The following is a 27,944-nucleotide window of genomic DNA, read 5'->3' as shown; positions in this document are numbered from 1 at the left end:
GCTGAGAGAAAGAAGTTACTAATATGAAGAATGAACAGAGTAGAAGAGAAAACAGTGTCACGGAAAGCCATTGCATTGCAGGATAAGGAATAACCACATGGGTGAGTTATCAGACTGGCCCAGTACCAGTACAGCTGTGTCTCAGTTAGGATCTAATTCTTTAGAAGAGATGGGAATCCGTGAAAATTAAATATAACTTTTAAAATTATATATGTATATATTTCATCGACCAAATCTCTCAAAGTGTTAGTACAATGAGCTTTTTTTCTGGTTCTCTTGTCCATCTAGATACTATTTACAAACTGCAAAGACAGAATGAAGCTGCTGTACAGAGTTAGGATCATAATGTAGGTTAATGTTGGACAGTGCACCCCCTATGGGTCAGTACCTGTTAATAGAACTGACACTAGGCACTGTATCATTGTCACAGACTCTCTCTGCCAACAGTCTGTCTCGAATCTCCCAGGCAAACATGGTGGGGTTTTGGCGCTTGTAGTCAGCGATTTTATCTACCACTTTGGGTGTAGCGACCTTTGGTTTGGATCCTCCGATAACTCCTGGCTTAATACTTCCAGTCTCATAATACCTTTAAAAAGAAAAGCAGAAGGAGATTTCAGGCCATTACTTAAGATTGGACACAATCCTGATAAAACAAAATAATCTGCAAACAGAATTCACTTAAATGGTTAATGCCAATCATTCTTGCCTGATACGTGTGGCTGACGCATGTCACATCAATGATGAAGCAGTATAATAACTTCTCTAATTGTAAATGTAATAAAACATTTGTTCTCTTGAAAGGGAATGTTTAGATGAACAGAACTGATTTATATTATGTGTGGTGTATATATGTTATTGAATATTTAAATATCTATGCTTTTATGTAAATCATAGAAACCCTACAGTACAGAAAGAGGCCATTCGGCCCATCGAGTCTGTACCGACCACAATCCCACCCAGGCCCTACCCCCATATCCCTACATATTTACCCACTAATCCCTCTAACCTACGCATCTCAGGACACTAAGGGCGATTTTTTTTTTTAAGCATGGCCAATCAACCTAACCCACACATCTTTGGACTGTGGGAGGAAACTGGAGCACCCGGAGGAAACCCACGCAGACACGAGGAGAATGTGCAAACTCCACACAGACAGTGACCCAAGCCGGGAATCGAATCCAGGTCCCTGGAGCTGTGAAGCAGCAGTGCTAACCACTGTGCTACCATGCTGCTTATCCACAAACACTTATGTACATAAGTGTTTGTGGATACATATGTGTGTACGTATCGTGTCTGTAAATATAGGCTTATACACACATGAATTTATGCATCCGCGTTGCATGACAGAGAAACTGTTTGACCTAGTGGTTTCCTTACTAATGAAATTACAAATTAATCACTTACAAAGTGCCCACTTACAGCATGCAGTAGGTTTCTTCAGGGTGAAAAAATACTTTATTATTTAACACATTGCCAGACAGCAATCTCATGACTCGCGAGTGTACAGGATGGTCTATGATCTTAACTTTAATACACCATTTTTTCCCTCTGAATCTTCACCACAAATGTTCAAGGGCAACAAAATGCAATTTTACTTTAGTAGCTGGTTTTTTGTGCCTTATGAAATTATGGAGGCAGATAGTCAAAGGGATGAACATTCAGATCCAGTTCATCGTGAAGTGTTTTGCCTGGAGTGCCTTAAATAAATTACAGGCATTACAATAATCTTTGTGCTGCAATTTGACTTAGCTTCTACTTTTCACCAGGCATCAATTATTTCCAGTCGCTTTTCCATTGGCAGTTATTTCTATTTTGTAATCATTCTGGACTTCATATTTTACTTAAAGTGTTTCTTTTAAGATGTCTAATGCATTTCTTTATTTTGTTTGTAGCCAACCTTTCCAGATATTTTAATCTTTTCTTGCACATCTCTAATGCAACAAGTATCAGAGACCAAAAAGAATTAGAAAAAGGGATACAGAATTCTGTGCTGTCAGGAGAAACTAAGCTGCATGTGCAACAAAAGGAGAGGAAAAGAGAAAGAAAGCAGCTCGGACAGAAGTCAGGGGAGATGAAGGAAGAAGATACAATAAAGCCTGAAGGAAAAGGGAAAGCAGCTTATACTAAGATTGAATGGAGAGGGAGAATGAGGCCACGAAAGAGGGACAAGGCACAAATATGTTCCAGGGAAGAATGTGGGAAGAAATCAGAATAGCATAAAGTGGCAGGCAGTAAAGTTCTAATAAATGTCTTGTGTCAGTACACCAAAAAAGTAATAGATGGACAGACTCAAGAGATGTTCATATTTCTAACATTAAGTTAACTCGGGTGCATTAAAATTATCTCCATAACAATAGTAAATAAACTTCAAAGTAATTTATTGTCTGTGAAGCATTTTGGAATATTTTTGAGATATATGATGCTTTATAAACGCAGGGATTCATTTCTATTTTTTTCTGTAGATTTGTCGAAGACACCGCCAATTGACTCTCAGGAGGTTGTGCGCTTGGCCTCAATTTCAGTGAATGTGGTGCAGTTTTTGTCTGTCAGTTTATTTTTTAAAAATTGAGAATATCAAAAATAATATTGCTACAATCCCTTGTCAATATACATAGGCTAATTCTGACAATTAACCCCTGTAGTATCAGTGTGTTCCTTTCTAAACTCCAACTTAGTCTTAAAATGGAAACGTCTACATAGACCTTTAACTGTTCAAATTTGTTTTGTATATTTAATTTATTTGCTTAATTAAAATTGTGAAAATGAATCTCCCAATGCAGGTATTCTTTACAGACTGTTACATCCGTCAAATGCATGGAGTACTGTGCCTTTGAAAAGACATGGCCAAACGCAACATTGATTCTTGTACAGTTTCTGTTTTAACTTCTTGGGTCAAACAGAAAACGACCTAAATCCTGAAGAGAGGCAGAAGGAGAAGAAATTTATTCTAATTTTAAAAATTCTATAACCAAAATATGCAGTGGATCCATTCACATTAATTACTGTTTCAGCTTCAAATCATCGGAGAAATGTATCCCATGTAACTGGTAGAAAGTATGGAAACAAGGCATATGAAGGTTCACCCCCAGGTGCCACTGGTCGACTGACCATCCAGCCTCATATGGGCAGATCTCAGTTCGAGAGTTCCTGCAAACACAGCCCTCCATTGTCGAGGTGAATAGGAGAAAGGGTATAGGGAACACGAAAGGAGACAGAGAATGGAAGAGACACCTTGCTGTTCTGATCCAAGGATCCAAAATTGGGACAGGAGCTGCATTTTAAAAATGTTGTTCTTCTGGAATCAATAGAGGATGGAGACTTTTCTGACAAACTCTAAAAATATTCCATATCCAAGAAGGTCAGGTCACCCTTACTCGCATTGAAAAGCAAATAAAGTTATTGACTCCCCACTGATCTTCTAGTTTGCTCTTGGCTCCCTTGACTCATTGTGTAGATGCGTTAAGGGTTTTATTTTCTTGAGAGAATTTATTAATGAAGTTTTAGAGTTGTCTTATACTTGTGATCTATATAAATGTAAGTTGTTGTTATAGATTTTCTCTCCCCGTCATATCTCATCCCCACTTGCTGTCCGATCCCGAACTTTCAAAGAGTCAAAGGTAAAAGGACTGAAATCAAATGGAAAATCTGGTGAATAAGGAAGTGGGGAATATTTCACTGAAGATAGTAAATGGGTGAAAAGAAATAAAGAAAGAAACGAAAAATGAGAAACAAACACCACCAGTAAAACATGTACAAATTCTTTCTCTGCAGTATTTACTGCGAGAGCAAAAGTTACTATAATCAGTGCCAATCTTTTTGGCTCATTTTTTTCCCTTTTTTCCTTTCTGGCTCTTTCCCTCCAGTTTTGTTCCTCTCCCTTTCAGCCCTCACTTTCATCAGATAATCACCCGCGCCGGACCCGGTCAGCTCTGGTCAGTTTCGTCTCTGATTTAATTTCAAATCTACTCTTTTTGGATTCTGCATGTTGTGGAGATTTGGAGGCACTGTGGACAGGGATGTGGCGCCAATCTCACTGGCTGCCCGGAAGATCCTGTTGATCTGGCCCCCTTTTGCCCATTGGTGTGCACTCGACAGTCTCGCAGCTTTAGGACAAGTTGCCCAAGGCCGAGAAATCAGGAATAGCGGCCAAAAAAAAGAGTCTCTGTCCATGGTGCTGAATGAGGTGAGGGAGTTGGAGAGGCAGAGTGGCGCAGATAGAAAAACTCAAAGAGGCGCAGACCCAGAAACTCACATAAAAGACAGCGAGAGGAATAAAAGAGAGAGACCGACAGATCAAGAGAGAGAGAAACAGAAATGGAGAGTGAAACAGAAAAATTGAGCGAAAAGACAGAGAAGGAGACAAAGAAAGGCAGACACGGAGATAGACAGGGAGGGGAGAGATAAAGGTGAAAATGAATCAATGAAAACTGCCATTTACACCTTCCCATATCAGCACTGGAGGTTAAACATGTGGGCAATGGGTGGGAAATACATTGTTTGATATCGTTTAGTACGAAATACAAAATGTAGAGTTACCTATACCATTGTACCTAAGAGTGCATGGCAGTTACTTAGGTGCCCAGAAAACCTGTGTATTTTCCCTGGGTTTTTGTTAATTCCTGACGGTGGAAGCAGCTGTGAACCTCCACAAGGGGCTAAATCTCCAGACGAGGCTGCCTGAAGAGACAACCCACCAAACAGAGACACCTTCAGGATGCTCTTATTACTGACTATTTGCTGTGCGACTGCTTCTCAAAACCAAACCAGGTGTCTGGTGGAAACACGGGCCTTGGCTTGCCGACCCGTACAAGGAGGAGCTGAGTCTGCCCTGTAGGACAGCGCAGGACATCGATCCAGTCACTTACAGCAAAAAAAAAACCCTTTTCCTTCCAAACACACTTTCAAACCGGGATGAGAAAAGTTGGTTCAATGTTTTCTCGCCATATTTTGCTCACTCTCTCACTCCGACTCTTTTTTTGTCTCTCTGATTCTTATCTCTCTGCCTTCTTTTTCAAGTCTCGTTCTGTCTCCCTCTTTCTCTCTTACTTCAAAGTCAGGCTTATTCTCTGTGAAGCAGTGTTACAAGGATGATGGTAAAACAGAAAATGCTGGAAAAACTCAGCAGCTCTGGCAGCATCTTTGGAGACAGGAACAGAGTTTAATCTTTCAGGATCTGTGACCTTTCACCATAGCCTGATCTCTCTACAGTATCTGTTCCCGCAAAAGCTGCAAGTCCGGCTGAGAATTTCCAGAACTTTCCTGTTTTTATTTCAGATTTCTAGCATCGGTAGCATTTTATTTTTTTGCACGAGTTTCTGCATTACTGGTTGCAATAGGTCGATAGTGGGTGGTTGGGAGGCTGGTGGGGTTTGTCTTTAACCGAAAGCCCTGCTGTGTAATGGGAGGAGGTGGGGAAAGATACCCTTTGAAACTCCCAAGCCCCGCTGGCAGAGTCCAACATGAAACAAATTAGTTCTGAATGAGTGACCTATAGATGGTAAGCAAGATAATTTGGAATAAATTTATCTTTAAGGAGCCCTCTCCTGGAAACGTCAGCAATATAAATAAAAAAGGAAAGACGTTAGAGACTGAAAGACGTGGCGAGGCGAGCGCCAAAACCGCCGGGTGAATCCAAACAAAGTGAAAACTTCCTGAGGCCAGGCTTTCAACGGCGAGAGCGTTTGAAAGAGAGTTTGTGTTACTAAATCGGTTACCTAGAGTGCCCTTCGCATGGGATAATGTACCTACATTGGGAAACAGATCAATAAATCACCAGAGATTTCAGATCAAAGAACAATTACGGTTTAATTCCAACTGATGTATCCCGCCTAAACAGACACCAAGAAGCAACAGCACTTACATGTAAAACTGCTCTTGTTTCTGTAAGGTACTGGAGTGCCTCTTCCCATCGGTTTTAAGTGGAGTGGAACTGCATGCAGTGGCATCATGAATCTCCCTGTTAATTAAGTCTTGCGGGGAATAAATACGAATGTTGCGGGAGGTGGAGAGGGGGGAACTGGTGGAAACCGTGGACTGGCTGCTGGACGTGTGAGAGAGGTCGGTCAGTGGGGAGCTGAATGTTAATCCCTGCTTCACTGCGCTCCGACCGCCTTCTCTCCTTCACACGATTCTCTTTTCCCTTCACATTTCCTCCCTTTAACCACCCACCAACCCCCCCCCCCCCCCCCCCAATCACCCCACCACCCTGAATGTGCGACTGGGCGCGGACACTGAACCGAACCCAACATTATTGCTCAGAGTCCGGTTGGAAAAAGTTAGTGGCGGCGACGGGCCGGAAAAATGAGTGAATTGGCCAAGGTTTTGTCCAAACGGATTATTTTTGCTTGCAGATGAACCGTGAAATTTGGCTATGAATGATGTCAGGTTTTTATTATCACGGAAGGCAATCGGTGACTCTTAGTTAATTATTAAATTAATTAGCAAATGACAGCCTTTCTAAAGTCGTGTCAGATTCATTGAAATTAATAACTTAAATGAAGCCGATAGGAAAGGCAAGGGAAGTCAGAGCTATTGCGATGTTGTAATGATTTGTCAGTGTAATTGGAGTTCATTCTAGCGTATGTGTGGTTAAAGGCTTTCCGGCACCATACCTACAAACCAGCACTGCTCTGCCCTGACTTTGTAATCTTGTTTGGAAGCTGTTTCGTTATTCGTTTGTCCAACTTTCAAGCTGGCACGGGATTCAAATGAAGCATCTGCAATCTAGCTAGCGATTGACCTGTTGTAAATGATACAAGAAGAAAGAAAATATACAAAAGAAAAATGCTGTTCGGCATAATGGACACTGCAACCTGGTCTGATGGCGCAGAAGCTGTCGCATTCGCCAACTGTGATCAACTGGCCAGGGTCTGAGCAGCAATCAGAGTTTGGATCCACCGCCATTCATCAACTCTCACCACTTCCAATAACGACTGGCACAGATTTCGCCAACATTTCGTTTATTTTGTCACAAATTTGGCCATCCTATCTCCAGAGAAATTGCGTTTTTAATCCCCAAAGCCTCGACTGTCGAATCTCCAGCATTTCCCATTAATTTTAAAGCTAAATGTTTCTCCGTCATGGAGCTGAGATGGCTCGTCCCGGCTTGTGTTTATTTTTGGGACGGGGTGGGGGGGAGACTCCCCTTCCAGTGGTGTTTTAGAGATTTGAAATGTAGTGCATGGCTGTTTGAACAGGCCTGGTTTTCTTATTCTCGTGGAGCAGACGCGTTAGGTCTGGTGAAGCAAATCCAAAGGCAGCTCGGGACACCTCACTACTTAGTACAGAGGCCTTATCTGCAGAATAGGTATATGGAGAATCCTCTAAAATAACGTCGATGCACAAGAGAAATAGGAATTCACTTAACCAAATAAAATGTTTTTTGGATCTTCAGTGGTCCGACGGCTGGCCAAGTATCAATAAAGTTCATTCTCTGCCTGTGTTTTGATAAATACATCTGACACGGGTAATAGTACCCCTGTACCCCAGCCCCAACCTCCATGCACACGTAATTGCTATAATAAATCTTGCTGCTATAATCTAATAGAAGGGTTTAATCTATCCAAATCTCACCGTCTCACGCAACTCCTGCAGCTAAACTCCACCTCCCATCCCAGGAGGAGGAACTATAAATTCTGCCAATTTGATTTCCCAACATTAATAGTGAGGCAATTTAATTTCCGAAACACCTTAATGTAGACGGTTTTCGGTCACAAAATGCGACATCACAAAAATATATGAAATATGGATATAAATATGTCTAATCAAACCGAGTGCCAAGGGTGTAAGGGAAATAAAAGCGCCTTGATCAGCTAGACTTCTTTTAGTTGTGAATTTATGCAAGTTTCCTTTATGCCTGTGTACATATACAGCGTTTAGCTTGTTGATGTTCACGTGGAGTTGGGTACGGCCTGTACCAGTCATGTATGTGCAGATGTTCACGTTTCGGAATAGTTTAGTTTGAGTGTAGTTGGGGAGGCATTGAGCCCAATTAAAAATGCCTGTGCCTTTGTGTAAGTGTAATGTTACATGTTCGAGTGCCCTTGTGCCCCACGGTTCTAAACGCTCAGACACCTGTATTCTTTACCCTCGTCCGTGTGAGCAGACTGTGAGGATGTCGGTCTGTGTAAAGGCAAAACAACGGTCAAGGCTGACGTTAAGAATAAGAATGTCCCAAGTGCCCAGGCTGCCTCGCTCTGTCCCTAAACAGAACACTGTCACTGTTTAAAAAAAACTGAGGGTTACACTGAAACAGCAGCCGCGCCTACAGTCACTGCTTTTCTGGCTGTTTATCTGTATACTCACCAGGTGTTTACTGACTGTACCGGGAGGGTTCACATATATTAAAGGATTATTTTGCTTTCTTATAACCTAAGGATGTTTTCTGTATTATGCGTGGCTTTTATTAGCTGGGGTTGTGGTGAATCGTTTTCTGCTATTCTCTGATATCTGATTCTCTTAATTTAAGGATTACCCTGTTGTCATATCCTTTCTGATGGATTACCTGCAGGAAAGGCTTTGTCTGGGATATGTCGCTCTTGGATTATTTCTGCTCCTCATATCTGTAATGTTAGGTTTGAATTACTTCCGATTCTCTTGCCTCTAACACTATTTCCCATTATTACGCTCTTGCTCTAGAATATGGTTTCTATTATTACTATTCGGCTGAAGCACACGGCCCCGCCATCAAAGTTGCTGATTACATTGTAATTTCTGATTTATTTGGACTTTTTGATACCTGCTTGGGATTTGGTTTTGCAAATCACTTTATAATTTTTACTTTCCATTATTCTATCCAATGCCTTTCATCCGAGGTTGACGATTAACTAAAAAATGATCTGGAAAGTGTCAGTTTGGACTCGGGTTGGTTCCACATAGTTATCCTGTGTGATATTTCTCACTTCTTACCTGCCCAGAATCTTGCTGACGCAGCCGTGGCTCACCCTGAGCTGCCTGGAGATGTCACAGGGTCGCACCCCTTGGTGGGCCAGCTCCACGATCCGCTGTCGGACAACATCGGGGAGGGGGCGACCATTCACAAAGACCCCTCCGAGCTGATTCACCCCGCCATGCCCTGTATACAACATACAAAACAGAGAGAGAGAGAAAAGAAACACTGCAGCTAGCCAGTAGAATTCCAATACTAAGTCTGTATCTCCGAGCTAGGATTTATTGACAACACACAGGGGCCAGCAGAAACATGGGGAAGTGCAGGACAGACACCCCCCTCCTTCCCCCTCCCCCCTTTGTAATAAGTGGCTGTCCACAGGCATGGGAAGATGGGGGTGGGGGGACAAGGGGGTGGGAATATGCTGCAGCACATTGGACAATGAAGAGACAACCAGGAGAATGAGGGGCAATGTGTTAAAGAGGGAAACACTTTTTCTAACATGGGCTCCCGTATTAGCATGTAGAGGAACACAGGGACACAGCAGCTTCTCTTTTCAGGCGATCACAGCCACACGCTCTCCGCCAGCAACTGGACCTCCGGCTAGGAACAGGGATATATATATATATACCTCAGTGTATTATAATATTGATATAAAATGGACCAACACTAGCTTCGGTTAGCAGCTTTTTTAAAAATGAATGTTTATTGTTGTGCGGTACAGACACACTTATGAGTCATTCACTGAAAGCGAAAGTGATTCACTGAATTCGGAACAGAAAATTGGCTCCTTTCGGTGAAACTTTAGCTTCCTGTGTTTTAAAAAAAAGTGGTCGCTCGGAGATTTGAGGACAGTTTTTAGTCGCACTCAACCTCTGGGACCACGACGTGTTTCTTTTGAGTAATAGGCTGCAGAATTGCAAACAGCTCCATTCTCACACCGAATGGAACAGGATTTTGAGATGTTTCCCAGACTTTACGACACAGCTCGCGGTTTATCTTACGAAAATCACAAGAGTATCTTTTTTTTGTTGGTCAACCTCTACAAAGTCTTTCAAGAACAGCAATGGGAAAGCGAATGCAAAATCCTAATTCAAAACGATAGTCAGACGCTTTTTCCCTAACATCATTTAAATTCGGAATCAAAGGAATCTATATGCAGATCCATTTTCAAAAATAAAATAAAGCCCCTCAGCATGACAAGTGTTTAATCAATGCAGGTCGGTTACTAAATGCTAATACTGCAAAACCTGGGAGTGTTTGAGATAAATCGCCCTATTTAAATCTCCGTTTTTTGTTTATTAGACTACTCTCAGCCAGAGGGAAAGAAAGTTAAAACGGGAATGGATTAACACCTGCACAGAGGGGTAATCGGCGCCGCGAGGTACTTGGTTTCCTTCGTTGCTACTTTTATTGGTTTTGGCGTGAAATTGACGTTTTATAAGTGAGTCAAAAATGATGCATTACTTCCTCTTTTTTGCAATGAATTGATATCAGTAATTGGTATCTCATTTCAGTCTATGGAGCAGAAAATTGATAACTGAAAGGGTATTTGCCCCCCCCCCCCCCCCATACATGTCGTTAGCTTTCACCCCGGATCCGTTTAAATTCTCTTTCATTTCCAAGTATGATTTTGAGATTTTGGTATACTTAATTTTTAAAAAGCCGCGATTGTTTAATGCGAACGAGCACTGATAAGTATAGGTACAATTCAAAGCGGGAATGGGTAAATACGGAGTGAGATTATAAAAATACACGACTTCGATAACAAGAACCGCTTTCTTTTTAAAAATCGATGATGCTTGTTTCGATCTGGAAGTTTGTATGAGCGCCTTTACTCCACATCACTGTGTGGTAACAATCTTTAATCGATACATGCTTTTGGAGGAGGAAGAGAGACTCCAGCCTGATTTATACTCAGTAAACCTGTTCAACGAGGTGCGGTTCTTAAAGTGTGTTTAGTCCCCACTACAATATGATTAGTTCGAGTTGATAAAGCATCTGTTTACAAGCTGTAGGTATAATAACTCTTAACACACCGTGATAGGATGTGTCATTTCATATAACACCGACCAAATGGACAAGCCCCAGCCAACGCTGTCAAGCAAAACTAACGTACTGGAGATTTCTGCATGGTCCATGCTATCAGAGCGGACTTCCACTGCTTTACATCAACTTAATCCTCGCCGTTTACATTCAAAAGTCAATGCAGTCGGAGAAAGTAAAATTAAACAGTTACACGTCGGCCTTATTTAATCTGCCGGTTAAGGCTCGCTTGCAATTTTACAGACAAATATATTATCTTTGTCTTGTTCACGAATTTTAGTAATTCCTCTGTTAATGCAACTGACTTTTACCAACGGTGCTCATCACAGAAACCAGGAATATCGCATTTCATTTCGTAGTAAAATCTATTAGTAATTAACACAATATTGCAACTGTGTCCGCCAATATTGTCGCTTTCTGTTTAATTGTGGGAATTAAGAAACATTTGCAATAACTTGTTTTTTTTTAAATTGGGGGGGAAAATCGGGGACGATATTAAAATTAGCCGTGCACGTGTGACTCCATCGTGCTTCTCTGCAAAAAGAGACTTGCTCCGGGTCCGGGGGGGGGAGGGGGGGAAGACCCCTGGTCAGCTTCTGGATCCGGGTGCCCCAAGCACTCCTTACACGCTATCACTCACTAGGAACCGCCAGACAAGCCAGGGAAGGAGCTGCCTACTTACTATGCATTGCTGCAAACGGGTCGTGCTTACAGTGGATTTCCATGAAAAGGCGCAGCCGGTCTTCAACTCGGAGAAAACCTCGATTTCCTGGTCTGGATTAACCCCTTCACCTATACTCCCAAAAAAACAAGAGAGGGGTGAGCAGCACCCCACGCAAACCCAGAAGAAGATCTCGATGCCAGCCACTAATTGCAGCTCCTACGTCTTTGTGATCCACAAGGTTTCGGACGGATTGCACAAGGAACGTAAAAGTTAAGTTTGACAAATGCAATGCATTGCCCCCCAAAAAAGATCCAATTGCTACCTAGTGACAGCAGGGGATTTTAACTTCGAAATCGTTCGAAACCAGAAAAAATCCTTTTATGAATTCCAGCTTCTTTTTTTGGCGTTTTCCTATGCAATTTGTCCGCTGTGTGTGTGTGAAGGCGGGTTCCCGTTTCCCCGGAGTGCGCTGGCCCCCTGCTCTGTATTCAGTCGCGCTCACTCTCCTCCATAGTGTTTAAATGTGGCTGAGCCCGCGGTGATTCGGCGCTGATTCGCCCGAGGCTCAGCCCTGCTGGGACGGCGCTCGGCCCCAGTCTCTGTCAATCACAGCACCATCAGCCAATCGAGGAGCAGTCTTCCTTCCTGCCAACCAATCGCACACAGCAGCCCAGCTTGTTGACCAATCCCCGGGCGAGCTGCTGACTTATTCACCAATGACACTCCTGTCTGAGAGAAATGGCCAATCGCAAGGTCTGCATTCACCAAACCATTCACCAATAAGCTGCAGCTTTTATAGAGAGCAGAGGCGGTCTCGCTGCTAATTGGCTATTTAATACAGTATCCCGATTGGCTCATACTGCTAAATTCTCGAGGCGGGCCTCTTTATTAAAGGGAATTCATTCACATGTTCAAAATGAATTTAATTTTTCATTTGAATAATTTTAGACAATAATTTTCATCCACAGAAAATCCTTTGGTTTTTTGAATATATAAATAAATCCTTCATTTTTGCGCTAACTTAAAGGATCTGTATAACATCCTGGTGTCCGACTTTAGTGCAAATACTATTTTTAAATGCAGATGCATTAACCACTGAATGATATCAGTTTGTTCGAAAGTGCATTACAATACAGCAAAATTAAGACATTGTTCGAATTTTATTTCTAAACCGTTGCCGGGAAGGACTAAATATAAAGCTGTTATAGGGACGGGTCGATTTGTATATCAGTGCACATTAACTATACATAAAGGATCGAGGAATTTTTTTTTAGAAAAACATGATTTTAGGAGTGGTCAGCTGCAACATTAAATAATCCTGAAGTTAGGGACTGATCACCTTTTACACAGCTAACAGGTGTCAAATGTTCACAATTTGCTAACCATTAAATTTGATTTTACATTTTATTTAGCTTTACTGTGGAGGAAAGTGGATTAAATAATATGATAAATGTTTGACAATAATTGAGGTTAAATACTTAGCGTGTGAGGGGAAATGTTAACATTTCAACCCAGTCGATATTGAAATAATGAAAGACAAAATCAACCCACTACGATTTCATCCTTCAACTAACGTATTGGTATTGTGAAAGAATCTCAGTGGTCACTTACATAGGTTGAAATGTAATCGTGGCCAAACCTACTGTAAAGGGTAAGTCTCATTTCGACCCATTTACATTGCTAAATCTCCACCTGCTATTGTGGACCATCCTGGTGCTGAAAACTACATTTTCTATATGACTTCAAAGTGCTCGCACGCATATATACAAGGGCATTTGCGCGCACCCACGCGCGTTTAGGGGGTTGACTTCATGCTGTATTTGCAAAGGAACTACCTATATATTTCCACGAACAATCGTGTTCTAATCAATAACACAATAAACCTCCACGACTATTTATTTAACACTGGGTAAGTATATGTATTAAATTCAACAATTAAAATAGACAATCACAATAACACAACAGAGATAGCATACTATTCAATTACGTAACTTGAGAATAGCTCGCTTCCCACAATCATGGAAACAAATCGATCCGCTGTTTTATCCCAACAATTAGTAAAGAGTTGGAAATAAGTGTTAAAAGTTAAATTTGCCAAAAATAACAAATCAAGAACACAATCGAAAATCCAAGTCAGAATTTAATTTGAATTCCAAATGCTACGAATACAATGGTATATTTTTGACATACAATATGTCTGCCTGTATTGAAATATCCACAGATATTGTCTGAATTGTATAAGAATGTGACAATATTAATGTAACAGAAATAAAATGTCACTATCAATTTCTATGGATAATCGTGTTTTAATCAATAAAACAATAAACTTCCACTTTTTAGTCCTTGTTATTGCTAACCTGTGACCTGTTTGATCAATTACTTTTTAAATCATTGCAAAAAAACTTGGGATAATATTTTAATAAAGGAGAATCCAAATCCGAATGTTATTATTCCAACGGAAGGCTGTGGTTACAATAAATATTAAGGAGAGAGGGGTTTGGTCAGAAGGCTGACTTTCATGGATGTTTGGAAATGTCTAATTGGAATTGTTAGGGATGGGGATTTTTGAAGCTGCGTGTTGCTGAATTGAGAACAAGTGATAGCTGGGTGCACTTTTAAAATGTGAATAAAATGCCTTTGCTGAGACATTGACAACAAGAACCCAGTAACTGCAAACCTGCTGGCACAATTCAGCGTCTTTCCCTTGATCTGGCCCAGCGTTTCCGAGCCTAGGCTTTGAAGAAATTTCAATCCTCTGATACCGCCCTCACCCATTTCAGAGCTTTCTCTGAACCCGCTGTTTACAGTTATCACCTGCGGCTGTGCCTAAATGATTTCTAAGTTTCGAATTTGTTTTCACATCAGCAAGCTCGCCGTTTCCTGTCTAGGAGTTTTCTGACAAGAGATAACGCGTTACCACTCGGGGTGAAATATTGCGACAGTCGATGATAGTTTGAACTTCTCTAAAGTTATACTTTTAGAAGGATTAAATAATCCTTCTTTACCTGTGGATATAGACTTGTCAAATGAAATAATTATTTCTAGAGAGAAGTGAAATGCAGTTTTCAAATTCTTCCAACCAGCCCACAATGGAATTTGGAATTAAATGAGATTTAAACTTGCCCGCTAAGCCAGTGCTCTAATTGGCTCTATAAAGAGTACCTTTTCATTTTTTAACATTTACACCCCGGAGGTGTTTACTGTCATACTGTAAACTTTTCATGTAAGGACACTGCAGAGATCTGCTCACAGCGGCCCACACCTCTCCGCATCTCTGGTGTCCTCGTACTGCAAGCTAGTAATGGCGACATATCTCTCTCCAAGTATAGTGGGAAATATTGTCTGTAAAACCCTACGTGGTAGAAAAACAAGTAACCAAGCCCTGCCTTTCCTGTCACAATGCCCTTGGCGATGGCCCCGAGCAGAGAAAGAGGCAGCTCCTCACTTTCTGATTCGTGCTCGTGTTCTTTGGCCAACCTGTGCAGAGTGGGGAGGGGGCAGGATAGAGGATCATCTCACGGGACTACCCTTGGGTCAGGCCCAAGTCTCCATCCATAGGATCAGAATGCGCCAGATCCACCGGGAGGGTCTCTCTGCTTCTTGCTGTCTTGTCCTTCCCACCCCTCCCCCCCCCCCCCCCCCCCCCGCCCCCCCAGAGTGATGTTCCTGTGGTGCCAGCGCGGTACCAATAGGTAACACAAGTGTCCCGCGACCTGTGGGCAACTGTGTAATGGATGGGGGAACAAAAGTATGATTTAGTCGTACTTCTTATTTGTATCTTTCAATTGGAATAGATTATGTGAGAGCTTTATTGGAGACCTCTTCCCGAAGACACATTGCAATGATACAGGTTTAGGATACTCTGGAAATTCCTTGTCATTCTACTGGTCCATTTTACAATATTTCTGAGCAGATTATCTCGTCGTAAAAGGCAAGGTCAAAATTTTTCTTTGAACATTATTGACTTATTCACATGTTGGAAAATATTTAACCTTTAAAGAATGTCTAAAAGTGCCGTTTAGTTCATCGAACTAATTCCCATTTTCATGATGTGTTTAAACAATCTGCTTGAAGTCACCTACCCTATTAAATGTAATGAACACCTTTGAGTCCAAGCTACAATAACCATTAATTGGGAACGTTAATTAACTGAATTCTAATCTATACTTTCCGATGTATAAACATCTCGAACAATAAGCCTCGGATGTTGGATCATTGTGGGGAGTCGTGCTAACAGGCAATGGATCATTCCGCCTCTTCATTGCCAATCACAGCCTCAACAGAAGAGAAAGTTACTCTCTGACCCCAATCTGCTTTTTAAAAAAATTACCCGCCCTAATACAATATCTAATTCACACCAAACACGATCAGAGAACTTTCACAAAACTTAATTTATCGAAAAATGCCTAATTTCAATTGAAACCCTGGCGAACAAGCTTGGAATATTGATTCTGAAGACGCGCCAGAGGGGGCTGGCAACAAGGGGGAGGTCGCACTAAATCCAGGTGTACACAGAAATCTGCGGGGGGACATTTAACCCGGACTACGGTCCCGGTTTTGCGGGAAGATGGTGGCGGCGAATACTCACCGCGAAGGATAGAAGGAGTAGGCAGAAAGCACAGCCTGGACACTCAAGTGTAGAAACATTCTGGTCTATAAATATATGAGCTTGGGGCTTGGGATTAGATCTGTTCCTGAAAGGTCACTGCACGAATCACGTGTTAAGATATCTGCTTTTGGGAAGTTAGGTTTGTATTCATTCTCATGATGTGGGTGTTGCTGACAAGGCTCATCCATAACAACAGAGTGGCTTGTTCGACCACTTCACACCGCAGTTAAGAGTCAACCATTTTGGTGTGGGACCGGAGTCATACGGGTAAGGATGTCAGCTTTCCTCCTTTCAACAATATTAGCAAACCAGTTGGGATTTTACGACAATCCAACAACTTTTTGATTAACTTTTACTGATACTTTCTTTTTTATATTTTATTTAAAACTGGGCTGAAACGATTATTACTCCAGACCTCTGTCATTAGTTTAGCCATTACACTACCTATTGTCCGCCCATAAACACATGGTAATTCTTAAAGCTCACAGTCAAAGGCTACAGGTTTACTGCGTCTGAAGCGAAAAATGTTTCGTTATGGTTTGGGTCTACAAAGGTATAACTGAGAACACAGATCCATTTGTGTTTCTAAAGGTGTAGTATAAAGTCAAACCTGAGTTCGGCACAGAGAACTGTATTGTTTAACAAATGGATAAAACAATTTCAGTCACCTTGCATCGTAACTTTCTTCCAATGACAGCTTGGTGCAAGCGCATTGCCAGATTAGCAATGAAATCAAAAGAACCCTAGGCCGCAGTAACGCTATCACATTGGGAAGTAGAGTCATTTAGACATGGTGCCAAAGAATAGCAGAACTCAGGAGCCGGGTCGACTATCTGACTCCCAAATAAGTGCTCAAGCGACTCAAAAAGCAAAATACTTTAAAAGCTGCAAAGAAAGCAGAAAATGCTGGGAACGCTTAACCGGTCTGGCAGCATCTGTGGAGAGAGAAAGAGAATTTATGTTTCAGGTCGATGACTGTTCCTCAGACAGAAACAGAAAATGCTGGAAAATCTCAGCAGGTCTGACAGCATCTGTGGAGAGAGAATAGAGTCAACACTCAAAACGTTGGCCCTACTCTCTCTCTATCGATGCTGTCAGACCTGCTGAGATTTTCCAGGATTTTCTGTTTCAGATTCCCAGTATTTTGCTTTGACCTTTCCTTAGAACGGGCAAACATAAACCGTTTTCAGCAAGTGAAAATGGCGGAGCTGAGGGCGGGGTGGGATCGTTAAGAAAAAGAACCAGAGGAAAGGTCTGCGATAGTGTAGACAGCGGGAGAGGTTAAATGGCAAAAGGATAATGTGGCATGGTCGAAGGGAGCGAAGACTGAAGAAACAAAAGGTGTGTCTTAACTAACACAATCATAAAGAGCTGAAAGGTCAACTTTGTTTCTCTCTCCACAGATGCTGCCCCACCCGCTGAGCATTTCCTGTACTATATAGCATTATGTGAGATGTACGGCACAGGAACAGGCCATTCGGCCCTACAGGTGATTAGGCTCCACTCGAGTCTTCTCTTACCGAAATCTACCATGGAAACCATGGTAGGCAGCATGGTGGCACGCACAGTGGTTAGCACTGCTGCCTCACAGCTCCGGGTTCGAGTCCTGATTCGTGTCCTGGCTCTGGTCACTGTCTGTGCGGAGTCTGCACGTCCTCCCCATGTCTGCCTGGGTTTCCTCCGGAGCTCCGGTTTCATCCCACAGTCTAAAAGATGTGTTGGCTAGGTGCATTGATCATATTAAATTGTCCCTCAATGTACCCGAACAGGCGCCTGAGTGTGACAACTAGGGGATTTTCAGAGTAATGTAATTACAGTGTTAATATAAGCCTACTTGTGACTAATAAATGAACTTAAAAAAACTTTAAATCTATTTTTCCCTTTTCTCTCACAGGTTTCTCCGTGTTTCCCTGAAATGCATCTATGCTATTCGCCCCACCCACTTTCTGGCAGCGAGTTCCACATTCTCACCATTCTTTCGTAAAGAGGTTTTTTTTTTCTGAATTCCCATTGGATTTCTTGGTGACTACCTTATATCAATGTCCTCTAGTTATGCTGTTCCATACAGTGGAAACATTCTGTCTGTATCCACTCCACTAAACCTTTCATCATTTTAAGTACCGTTCTGTTCGATTACTCCTCAGTCTGCTTTTTTCTTGAGAGCAGAGATCTGGCCATTTTCTTGATATGTTAAACACATGCATTTCTACTGAGGAGCTGTGAGACCCACTCAAGATTAGGCACAGAGGAAGTATAGCCCCAGCTCAATGGCAAGCCACATTTTCAAAGTGCTTGCGGCCAATTGAAGTCACTGTTAACTTCGCAAACGTATCATTGGTTTTAACGCTGTCATTCCCCCGTGGCCTCACATGGTATTAAGATGAGCTCTCTGTGAAGCTCATGTGTGTGTCCAAAAAGCCCTTACACACCCTTTGTCCTTAAACTCGCCACCAGCTGCAATGTAACTGCGGTCGACAATATGGAAATTGTACTCTTAAACACGCTGGTCTGACAACATCCTTGTAATATAACTGCATCCGCAAATTATAATCCAAGCTGTATAAACAGAATTTCTCTCTGCGGTGCTCTAGAAACTTGTTTAAATGCACTCTGCTCACACAAGGAAACTGCAGCCCCTCTCCTCTCTGAACCTGTTTCAGTACAAGTGCACCCTTATCAGTGACTATCCCGCAGAATGTGAGGGGTGGTTCTTGCGCCACTTCCGCTTCCAGTTTGGATCCGTGGATCGAACGCATCCTCTCGAATTTTCCTTGAAAATCTCAGGCGATCGCCCACAATGGAGGGAGGGAACCGCAGACCGAGATCATTGTGAAGATTACAGCTTTTGTGTGGAGCTGTACATTGGAAGCTTCGACAGAGGGCACTAACTCTCGCAAACTATTGCTCGCCACTTTCTCCTCCTCCAGCTCCACTTCCTACTTTTTATTTCTTCGGACACTTCCCGCTATTCTTCAAGAACATTTTTCGGGCGTTTTTCTCAAATTTCCATTCACCTATTGCCTCTGTGATTTCGTATTTCTCAATATATTGGTGTCCGTGTCTCTTAATAGTTAAATTTATTAAATTTGTTTTTTTACCTTTTTAATTGATTGCTCGGCCGCATTAGTACCCTGGGGGTGCATTTTTAACCCCTAATGAAGCAAATTAATCCCTTCTTACACCTCTACTAAACTGTTCAAAGATTAGTGATGGCAACACTCGGATTAAACAGTTATGGTTTACTGTCAACTAACTAGAGTCACAATAATTTTGAAATAATTTACGTCTACGAAAAGTTTGAAATCAAATGAATGGGGCGAGTAATAGTCAAATGTAAATTCTGTACAGAATGTTAAATTTTAGTTATTAGCATTGCTAAATGCATTATTCACAGACGCGACCACAAATGCAAACTACTAGGTTTTTTTAACTGTGATGTCTATTGGCAGCACCTAACTGAAACGGTGCTGGAACCAAAATAAAAGCACGGAGTATTTCAGCGGTGCAATTCCCAGGTGGGCTGTGAGTCTCACTGTCCAATATAACTAATACTGTCCAATCAGCATGTTCTTTTCCTTCCTGAAACTCTCTTTAACTGAAACATAGTCTGAAAAATTAATCGAGAGACTTTATTTTCATTGAAAGAATCCCAGGGTCAAAGTGTGTGTGTGTGTGGGTGGGTGGGGGTGGAGGGGGGGGGGGGCTGCTGCCGGTAAAACGCCCCCCAAAAATAAACAAGCTGCGGTAATCAGGTATGGCTGGCAATCCTAGAACTCGGGTCCAAGTTTGGAATGCTGCCCGTGAACAATGATTTCACTTGTTACTTTGTAACATTGCGTTGCAACGGAATCAGCATTAAACAGTAACTCTCCCAGCTTTACCCGTGTAAACAACAAAAGTCGTTTTGCAAGTGACTGGTTGTTCTAGTCTGGCAGTGCGATTTGGCCCTAGTAGTCCTGTAATTCACTCAAATCTACACGGGAAACACGATGAGAAGGATGGGTTGTATCAATCACCAATGTGTAACTTTGCACGCCGCTGTAATCACTGCACTGTGTGGCTCTGATGTCAGATCTCTGATCTACTGTGGTGTCAGTCACCTACTAGTTACAATATTTCAAATTGGGCTTCACTGGAACAGATACAGAGGATGAATTATGGAAAGAATTGTGACGGAAGATAATACATCTATCGATTCTCCTTGTATAATACACAGCGTACTTCTAAAGGTCTGGCTTACTCTTGTGTTTTCCTGTAGCCTGACAGGTGACTGACACTTGTGACCTGGCAAATCTAATCTTTCTACATCATGAAACATATAAGGCCATTGATTTAAGGGTGACATTTCAGAAATTATCTGTGAACGTGAAGGTGGGGGAAATGCGATCGTCGTCGTCAGGAAGAGCGAGAGAGGCTGTGCCCTGCTGGAAAGCCCAACTCTCAACGTAACAGTGCCTTCCACTTTCTTCTTCACTTCCCTCCACCACAGTTTGTACTGCCTTAATCTAAAAAGATACAGAACAATTTCTGATTTGCGCCATAATTTCCACTTGAAGGAAAGTGCTCTGCTTCCTGCGCTCCTCCCCCGGCCCTGCTCGGCTGCTTTAAGTCTTGCAGGTGCAGAAAGTAAAATCGCACTCTTCGATGGGGTGAGGGGAAGTTCAGGACGTTCCTATCTTCAGTAATTGCTGAAGTTTCTTTTCTAGCGTTTAGGCAGCCTCTTGTGCTTAAAATGACTTTTCTTCTCACAGCCTCTGGAGAACATTCCTGCTGCAAGTTTTTTGAACCGGAAACGTGGCAGTCGGCATCCCAGTGAATCTAGTCTGACAGAGATGTGAGCTCTGTGTCTCCCCACCCGCCCACTATCCTTCTAATAAGAATTGATCTCCAATGGGTCTTGTGGGGCTCTCAATCACAGCAACATGTATTTAAAATGTATCATTGTAAAACTAGACTATCTCCATCCAGTGAAAAGGCATTTTGCCCTGTTAAGTGAAGCTTTCAAAAGTTGCTCCTTCGGCTTAGATTCTGGGCTTTATTTATCAAAAATGTCCTGAAAGTTTTAAGTAAAGACCAGAATGCACCAACGGAATGCAGTAAATGTGAATTTTAACTGCGCTAAATTGCTTTCGAGTGTTTTTTCTTTGACCCAGGAAGCGTAGTTCCCTTGAAAGCCTGCACTGTTCAAACTGTGTGTGTATAAATAGTGCGTGGCACAGAGTGGGGAAGGTTTATTTAACATGAATATACAGGCAGACAATGTAAAGTTCATCACCAGAAGGCCAGCTAATTAACAAAGAGGCAGCACTTTAAAACAGGTCCCACCATACCCAACAAGCGTGGCTCGCACGTGCTGATACAAAGGATTTCGACACTGTCATCTGTCAGCTCGGAAGCTGAAAGTAAACAATGATATAGATTATTTCACGGGTCACAGACAGGAAAAGCAGTTAATGTCCCAGAATGGCACAAATTCATTCTGGTGTCAAGCTCAGCAACTGGAGCCCTTTATGATCAATAACTGGGCAGGATCCTTTCGCAAGCTGAACTGGGGAAGGGTGGAGGGGTCAGTTAATCTGTCAGGGACTGAAGGGCACAGGAACCCACTCTTTGTTTCCAGTGATTCCACGTGAATTATGTGACGGATTTCAAATTAATACGCTGACGAATACTTGAGGCCAAATGCGGCCTGTTTTTTTTAACTAAACCTATTCGAGATCCTATTCGTTTTCTTGTTTCTTTCATTTTTAACACGTTGCCATTGAAAGGAAGAGCAAAGGGCCCTGGTTAAAGAGAGCGTGGTGAATGGAACCGGACTGCAGACGGCTCTGTGTTATTCTAAATAGCAGAAGAGGTAACGGGCAAAACCTAAATCCATAAAATACCTTCTCTTGCCGAGTCGTGTGGTTATTAAGCGCTCTGCTTTTGGAAGCTCGGGGTTGCGTTTCATTGAATGACTTATTTCTTGCGATGTGAACCATTACCCATAACCGGGTTTGATTTGTTATTTTATCAGAGCCGTGCGGAAGTAGTGGAGGTCCTGAGTACAGAACTGGACACGTTAAACACAGTCCGCCGACCTGAACCATCACAACCCTGGCCTGCCCAACTGGTATTGGCGAACAGGCTGCTGGGCAAACCTGTTGAATTAATTTCAAATAAGAAAATAGCAATGTCTTACAATCCCTAGAAAATCAGATGGCATTTCGCACGGCGAGGCATCCCCGGTATTCACCGTTCACCCTGTAACCGCCCCCCCCCCCCCCCCCCCAAATCACTGCTCTCAAAAGCAAGGTTTCCGTGTCTGGTTCCACCATGTTGGGTGAATCACGGCGATTAAGGTCCTACAGTTCGAGAAATGAGCAAAAATGGTGCTGTTTATAATCAGCGGATACGCAGGTATTGTGAAATGCAGGAAGGTATAAGACAACACGGAGCCACATTTCACACTGTAAAGCACAAGAGGAAGATACTTCTCAGTCCCTACACCATGTCGAGACACCAGAGATCAAAAAGAACTTTGAAACCGCTCTTTTCAAATCAGTGGTTCGCCACCTTTGCCTTCTTAATCTGGAATATGGGCAAAATCGAGCAAAGTCGTGCGGATACATTGGAAGGATTGCCTGAGTTTTGAGTTGAGGTACTGAGTAGAGAAGAGTTAAGGAGCGTGCCTTGCCGCTGAAGGTTCAGTACGTGTGGCCATTATCACCGACAAACCCAATCGGAGACATTTTATTTGCAGTTATAAAGTACATGCCCTCAGTCCTCGATTGAAATTCACTGGGTATTCACAAATAAATGTGTGAAAATTATTTTAATGTAATGAAATGCATTGTTCAATTATTTTTGTCAGAATTAGTCAAACAGCGGGTGTTCGAGAATAGGGACAAAAATCCAAAAGATATTTTAACTTCATTCCATTTGACTATAGCGGCACCTGTCCCGCACTAAAAGACAGTAAAACGGTCAAAGATTCAGAAGAGCTGCTGCCGCAGATCCCCAGAGCCGATGTCGGTAGGGTCATTTTACTATTTCGCTTTTTTTTACTTTTTGAAGTTTGAAATCAATGTTTATCAACAAAGTGAACGGCGTGGGTTAATTTATGTTTATTATTGAGGTCTCCACGCGCTTGTTTCACCTTTGGCGTTCATGTTAAAGCAGTTACTGGAGAGGGTTATTTGAAAACAGTTCGGGTGGTGGGGGGAGGGGGAGATTTTCACCAACAAGTCAATCACAAACATTTTGTATTAATCTCCGAACCAGAAACCAGAATATGGAGTGCCCAGCATCGCCCACACCTGCAGCGCGTCTATCGAACCATCTAGACACTTAAAAACAAACGATATGCAAAAAGCAAAGCAAACACTTAGATGACACCGAATCCAGCCACTGTACATATTTTAATTCTGCAAAACTGCAAACAAAAAACCCTGGAAGCAATCCCGATCAACTCACACACACCCACAGGCAAGCAGGAGCGATGACCAACCTCACCCCCCCTCGCACATGAAAGCAGAGGTTTGCGGCGAACTGTCTTTTTCTGTCACACCCTCCCCCAGTACTTTCAACTGCAGGTCTCATTTCAGCAGTTTCGCCCTGTGCAGATTGATGACAACCATCACCTTGTAAATATTAAGTGGAAACCAAGCGACTTTGAACTTAAACATGAACTAAGCGTGTGTTTTAAATTATTTAAACGGTTGAACCTCAGGAATGACCATTGATTATCTTATCGATCTTAAGTGATCGCTGGAGGGGGCTTTACTACAATCCGAATTTGCCACAACGCGTGAAAAAGTTATCACGCTCAGTTCTGACGGGGAAACAACTCTCAAAATCAGCACCAAGATGTCTTCCCCTAACTTGCTCATTTCAGACAAACAGCGCAAGTGCCCACATTCACGCCCGGAGATACATCTACCCTTTGTTTACGCTCAGCGTTTATTTTAAGTTTTCAAAGTTCACTAAATTCGCTTCAAATATTCCCCAGGACTTGAACGGTCATTGAACCTCGCTTGACCATTTAAAATTCCTTTGTTTTTTAAAGCAAGTGTCTGAACATTTCCTCTGTATTTTTATAGAATGAATGATGTTTCTGTACTGTTAAGTATGAGGCGGTCACCAAATGCAGTCGCTTCACGCTTTCTAATTATTTATATATTTTTTTCTTCTTCACAGAAACGTTTTTAAACCTACCTGATCGGACACTCCTGAGCGCGCTGCCGTTTTTTTCCATACTAGTTCTGGGATTTCGAGTCCTTTGTGAAGAGATTGGAAGAAAAGTTTCCCCCTTTTCGGTGTGTGTGCGTGTTTTGTCGGCTTCGAATAATTTGACTCTTCCGCTATCCCGCCGCGTCTTTGGTGCTGCCCATTGATCCGAAACTAAACGTTTTAGGTGGAGAAAAGGCTCTGAACAAACCGTGAAATGATTAAGGAACTAAAAGAGCTCGCTACATGTGAGATCATGTCCTGTTCGCCTTTAGAGAGAGAGAAAAAAATCGCCAAGTCCCCCTGCGACACAGCGAAAAGAAAGTGAAACTCTTACAGCTGCCGGACAAACCACCCCCACCTATGAGTCTTGGTAACTTTGGCGTTATCTTTCTCGCCTCCAAGCCCCCTGATTTTAGCTTGCGAATCTGTCCGATTACAATGCTTGGCCATCTGCAAATATTTTACACAGTGCGAGGAGGGGGGATTCGGAAACACTGCATCACACGCCGACCAAAGCATTACTCTCTAACATTCTGAATAATTAAAGCCTTTTCCCATCGCTTCACCCTCTGTTTACCCCTCCCTCCTCAGTCTGCCTCGAGAAATGTACCAAATAGTTTTAATTACAGCTCAGGAGCAGTAATGAAACAAAAACAAAGTCAGTACCCCCACCCCCTGAAATGAGTAAATTCAGTGCTCTCATTTGCCTGCTCTCTGTTTATTCCTCAAACGCAGCGAAGGATGTTTACAAATTGTATCGAATTGATTCTCTTTTCATTGGAGGGGAGTTATGTTATAAACGGGATGCCCCTCCCCCTTCCCTTTTCTCACACAAGTGGTGAAATGTGCAAATAAGATACGTTCTTAATGGTAAAAAAAACGCTTTTCTGGATATGACCACATTCTATGAGGAAACTCTTAACTGATTACTGTACTTACAGATAGAAAGAGAAACAAATTTGCCGTATGTCTCTCTCCAGCCTTTTTACTCTGTAACTGTGCCAATGTTGGGGTGCGGGGGTGAGAGGGTTGCAGCACTTGCTTCCAGACAGGTAATCACACACATTGGTACCACAGATGCACAGCTCCCACCGCACTTCACCGTTAACCCGATGACCCCAGCACAACTTGATCACTGTCCCGTCTCTCTGTTATATAACAAATGTGGGTTTCTATTTGTTTGCATGGCAGTGATTTGAATTAAATACGAACTCACATGACTGGCACCTGGGTCAGATTGGCACTGCTTGCAACTGTCCCGTGTTCGCTATATTTTACCTACAACGCTGCCCAAAAGCAAACTCGTTATATATGGATGTAGTTTCATGGGAAAGCGGAAAACGCTTTTATAGGCTAAATCAACCAATGTTCTTCAATTCTCTGACAGTTTACATATACATGTTGGAAAGGGCCAGGTAGTCCGCCAGGAATGTTTATGTACAAAAATGGCACTTTAAAAAATAGTTGCACAAGGCTAAAGGGCTGTAGTTCAGAACATGTGCTCTGTTTTATGCAAAGGGTTGCCGGTAAGCTCTATTCCTCGATTCTAGCGTGCGTTCTGTTAAGTCAAATCGGTTTTTTTTAGGTGAAATCCAGGGGATTGAAAACAGAGAGGACAGTATCCCCTATATTTCCGCGTTTATACCTGTTATTATTCCAGCTTAAAACACTTCAGGTGATGTGTCTCAATTGTGAATTTAAATGTTGATATTCATCAATAAACTGAAACAGGTGAGGCTCGGCAGGATCGCCGCTTAAATCTGGGTCATCTAAAACAATTTGTTTCAGTTAGATAAAATTATTATACTCTTCATCGAATAATCGAAAACAGTTATTAGGCAATTGCCACGGAAACACGGTGTTTGCAAGTTTCAGAACCGATCAGATATTAATTGTAACACACTAAATCGAACTCTCAGATGCTGGCCGCTGCTTGTTTGAAATGATCTGATCAGGCAAATGGGGAGGTGCGGCTAAACTTTATAAAGCTAATACTGTTAAAAAGTTAAAAATAATTCTTTCTGAAAAATTTGAAGGGAGATACCTGCCCTTTATCTTGGGGTCATTCACGTTTAACAATGCTATTAATAGCATAAAACCAACACAATTGCTGAAGACGGCCGGGTGTTTGCTCCCTGACAAGTGAAGGAGCAATTTAATGGAGGGTAAAAACATACAAGTTGCATTGTAACCTTCCAAGCTAACTCCGAACACAGGAAAGAAGTGACCAGGTCTGCTGTCATTTTAGTTGTGAATCAATTTCATTTTTCCCACTCTTTGACATTCTCACAAAGTACAAATCCTGGCTCCGAACGGCTCCTAGATTTTCGGTTGTGCCCAAGGTCACAAAACATGGAAATTACCTCGACTTAGTGAACACATGGGGAATATTCTATGTACACAATTCATACGAATATGGTTAAAATTAGGGTTTTACGAAGTTACTCAACCCCAAGATCCTTACAATCCATTTGTATTTTGATACAATGTTCGAGGACAAATGTCTCCCGCTGTAAACTGTGAAATACTGTTTAAAACGAGTACTCAAAATATATGAATGGGTTATAAATATCTGGAATGTGCTTAATAATGAGTTGTGCATCATTAGTACACTCCACATTAAAATGTATTATGTTTAGTTTTCTTACTGAAATCACCCCACACTAATTACATGAAATCACTACCCTCACTGTTTCTTTTCATTCCTCAACAAGCAATTGTTATGAAGCGGGACAAAACGGTTAGCATACATAACTGTGCCCAGAATTAACCTTTAGAATCAACATTTACCAGCTCAATGACACTGAAGTAAAACTCATGCTGTCTCTGTCCCGCATATCAATTGTTCGGCTATCAATATAAAAAATAACTTTTTTTCTGTTTTTAGCTGACCAGCGTTTTCACACTGCACCTCACCGTTTACAGCGTTCATAGCCTTAACTGTTTGTTCAAAACTTTAAACGGGTATCGCTAAAAAAAACAATGACCCGACTCACAACTTGGCTAGATTAGAATTTTCACAAACGGTCATTCGAAGAATTATAATTTTCAACAAGCTGTTTAAATTTGTGAAGAATTTGGAGCCAGTCAGGCGGTCGGTTTTAATCAGCTGTCCAGACCACTCTCTCAGCCGTGTGAGTTTGGCCACCAGTTCCTCTAGAATAGCCCAGTTAGCGCAGGGATATAAAAATGCACTTATCTCTTATTCCTTTCCAAAATGTGGGTGCATTCATGTTTTGCTGTTTTGTGGTTGATGAAACCAAAAACCAGAAAATTTCACATTTATCTGATGGAGTTCGTTAGTTCAAATGTTGATGATTCAATGACCTCGATGGGAGGTTTGGGAAAGGTAACTGAAAATATCAGGACTGTTAGTTTGGAGCCGGAGGGGTAATATGTAAAGTCCTAAATTCAAGGGTTGACAATCGTTATCGTTCACTTGGAATTTGCCCCGAATGCCTACCTATCACACAAATCTAGCACTGTTTTTACAAGATTGCACCGATCTCTACTCCGCTAGCTGTAGT

At 42.1% G+C, this 27,944-nt stretch overlaps 1 protein-coding gene across 1 annotated transcript in view; it reads right to left on the bottom strand.

The window, feature by feature from the left end:
• The window catches only part of pax5 (paired box 5), a 211,493-nt gene extending 186,923 nt beyond the window's left edge, over positions 1-24,570 (bottom strand). Inside the window, exons 1-3 of the mRNA XM_078215355.1 lie at positions 24,403-24,570; positions 8,908-9,073; positions 389-586 (exon numbers count right to left, since the gene is read on the bottom strand). Coding sequence (XP_078071481.1) covers positions 389-586; positions 8,908-9,073; positions 24,403-24,442 — 404 coding nt within the window. The 5' untranslated portion in view covers positions 24,443-24,570. The remainder of the gene's footprint in view (positions 1-388; positions 587-8,907; positions 9,074-24,402) is intronic.
• Between the last annotated feature and the right edge of the window lie 3,374 nt (positions 24,571-27,944).

The sequence above is a fragment of the Mustelus asterias genome, chromosome 6 (genome assembly GCF_964213995.1).
Source record: "Mustelus asterias chromosome 6, sMusAst1.hap1.1, whole genome shotgun sequence".
Lineage (NCBI taxonomy): Eukaryota > Metazoa > Chordata > Chondrichthyes > Carcharhiniformes > Triakidae > Mustelus > Mustelus asterias.
This window is presented reverse-complemented; position numbering and strand designations above follow the sequence as displayed.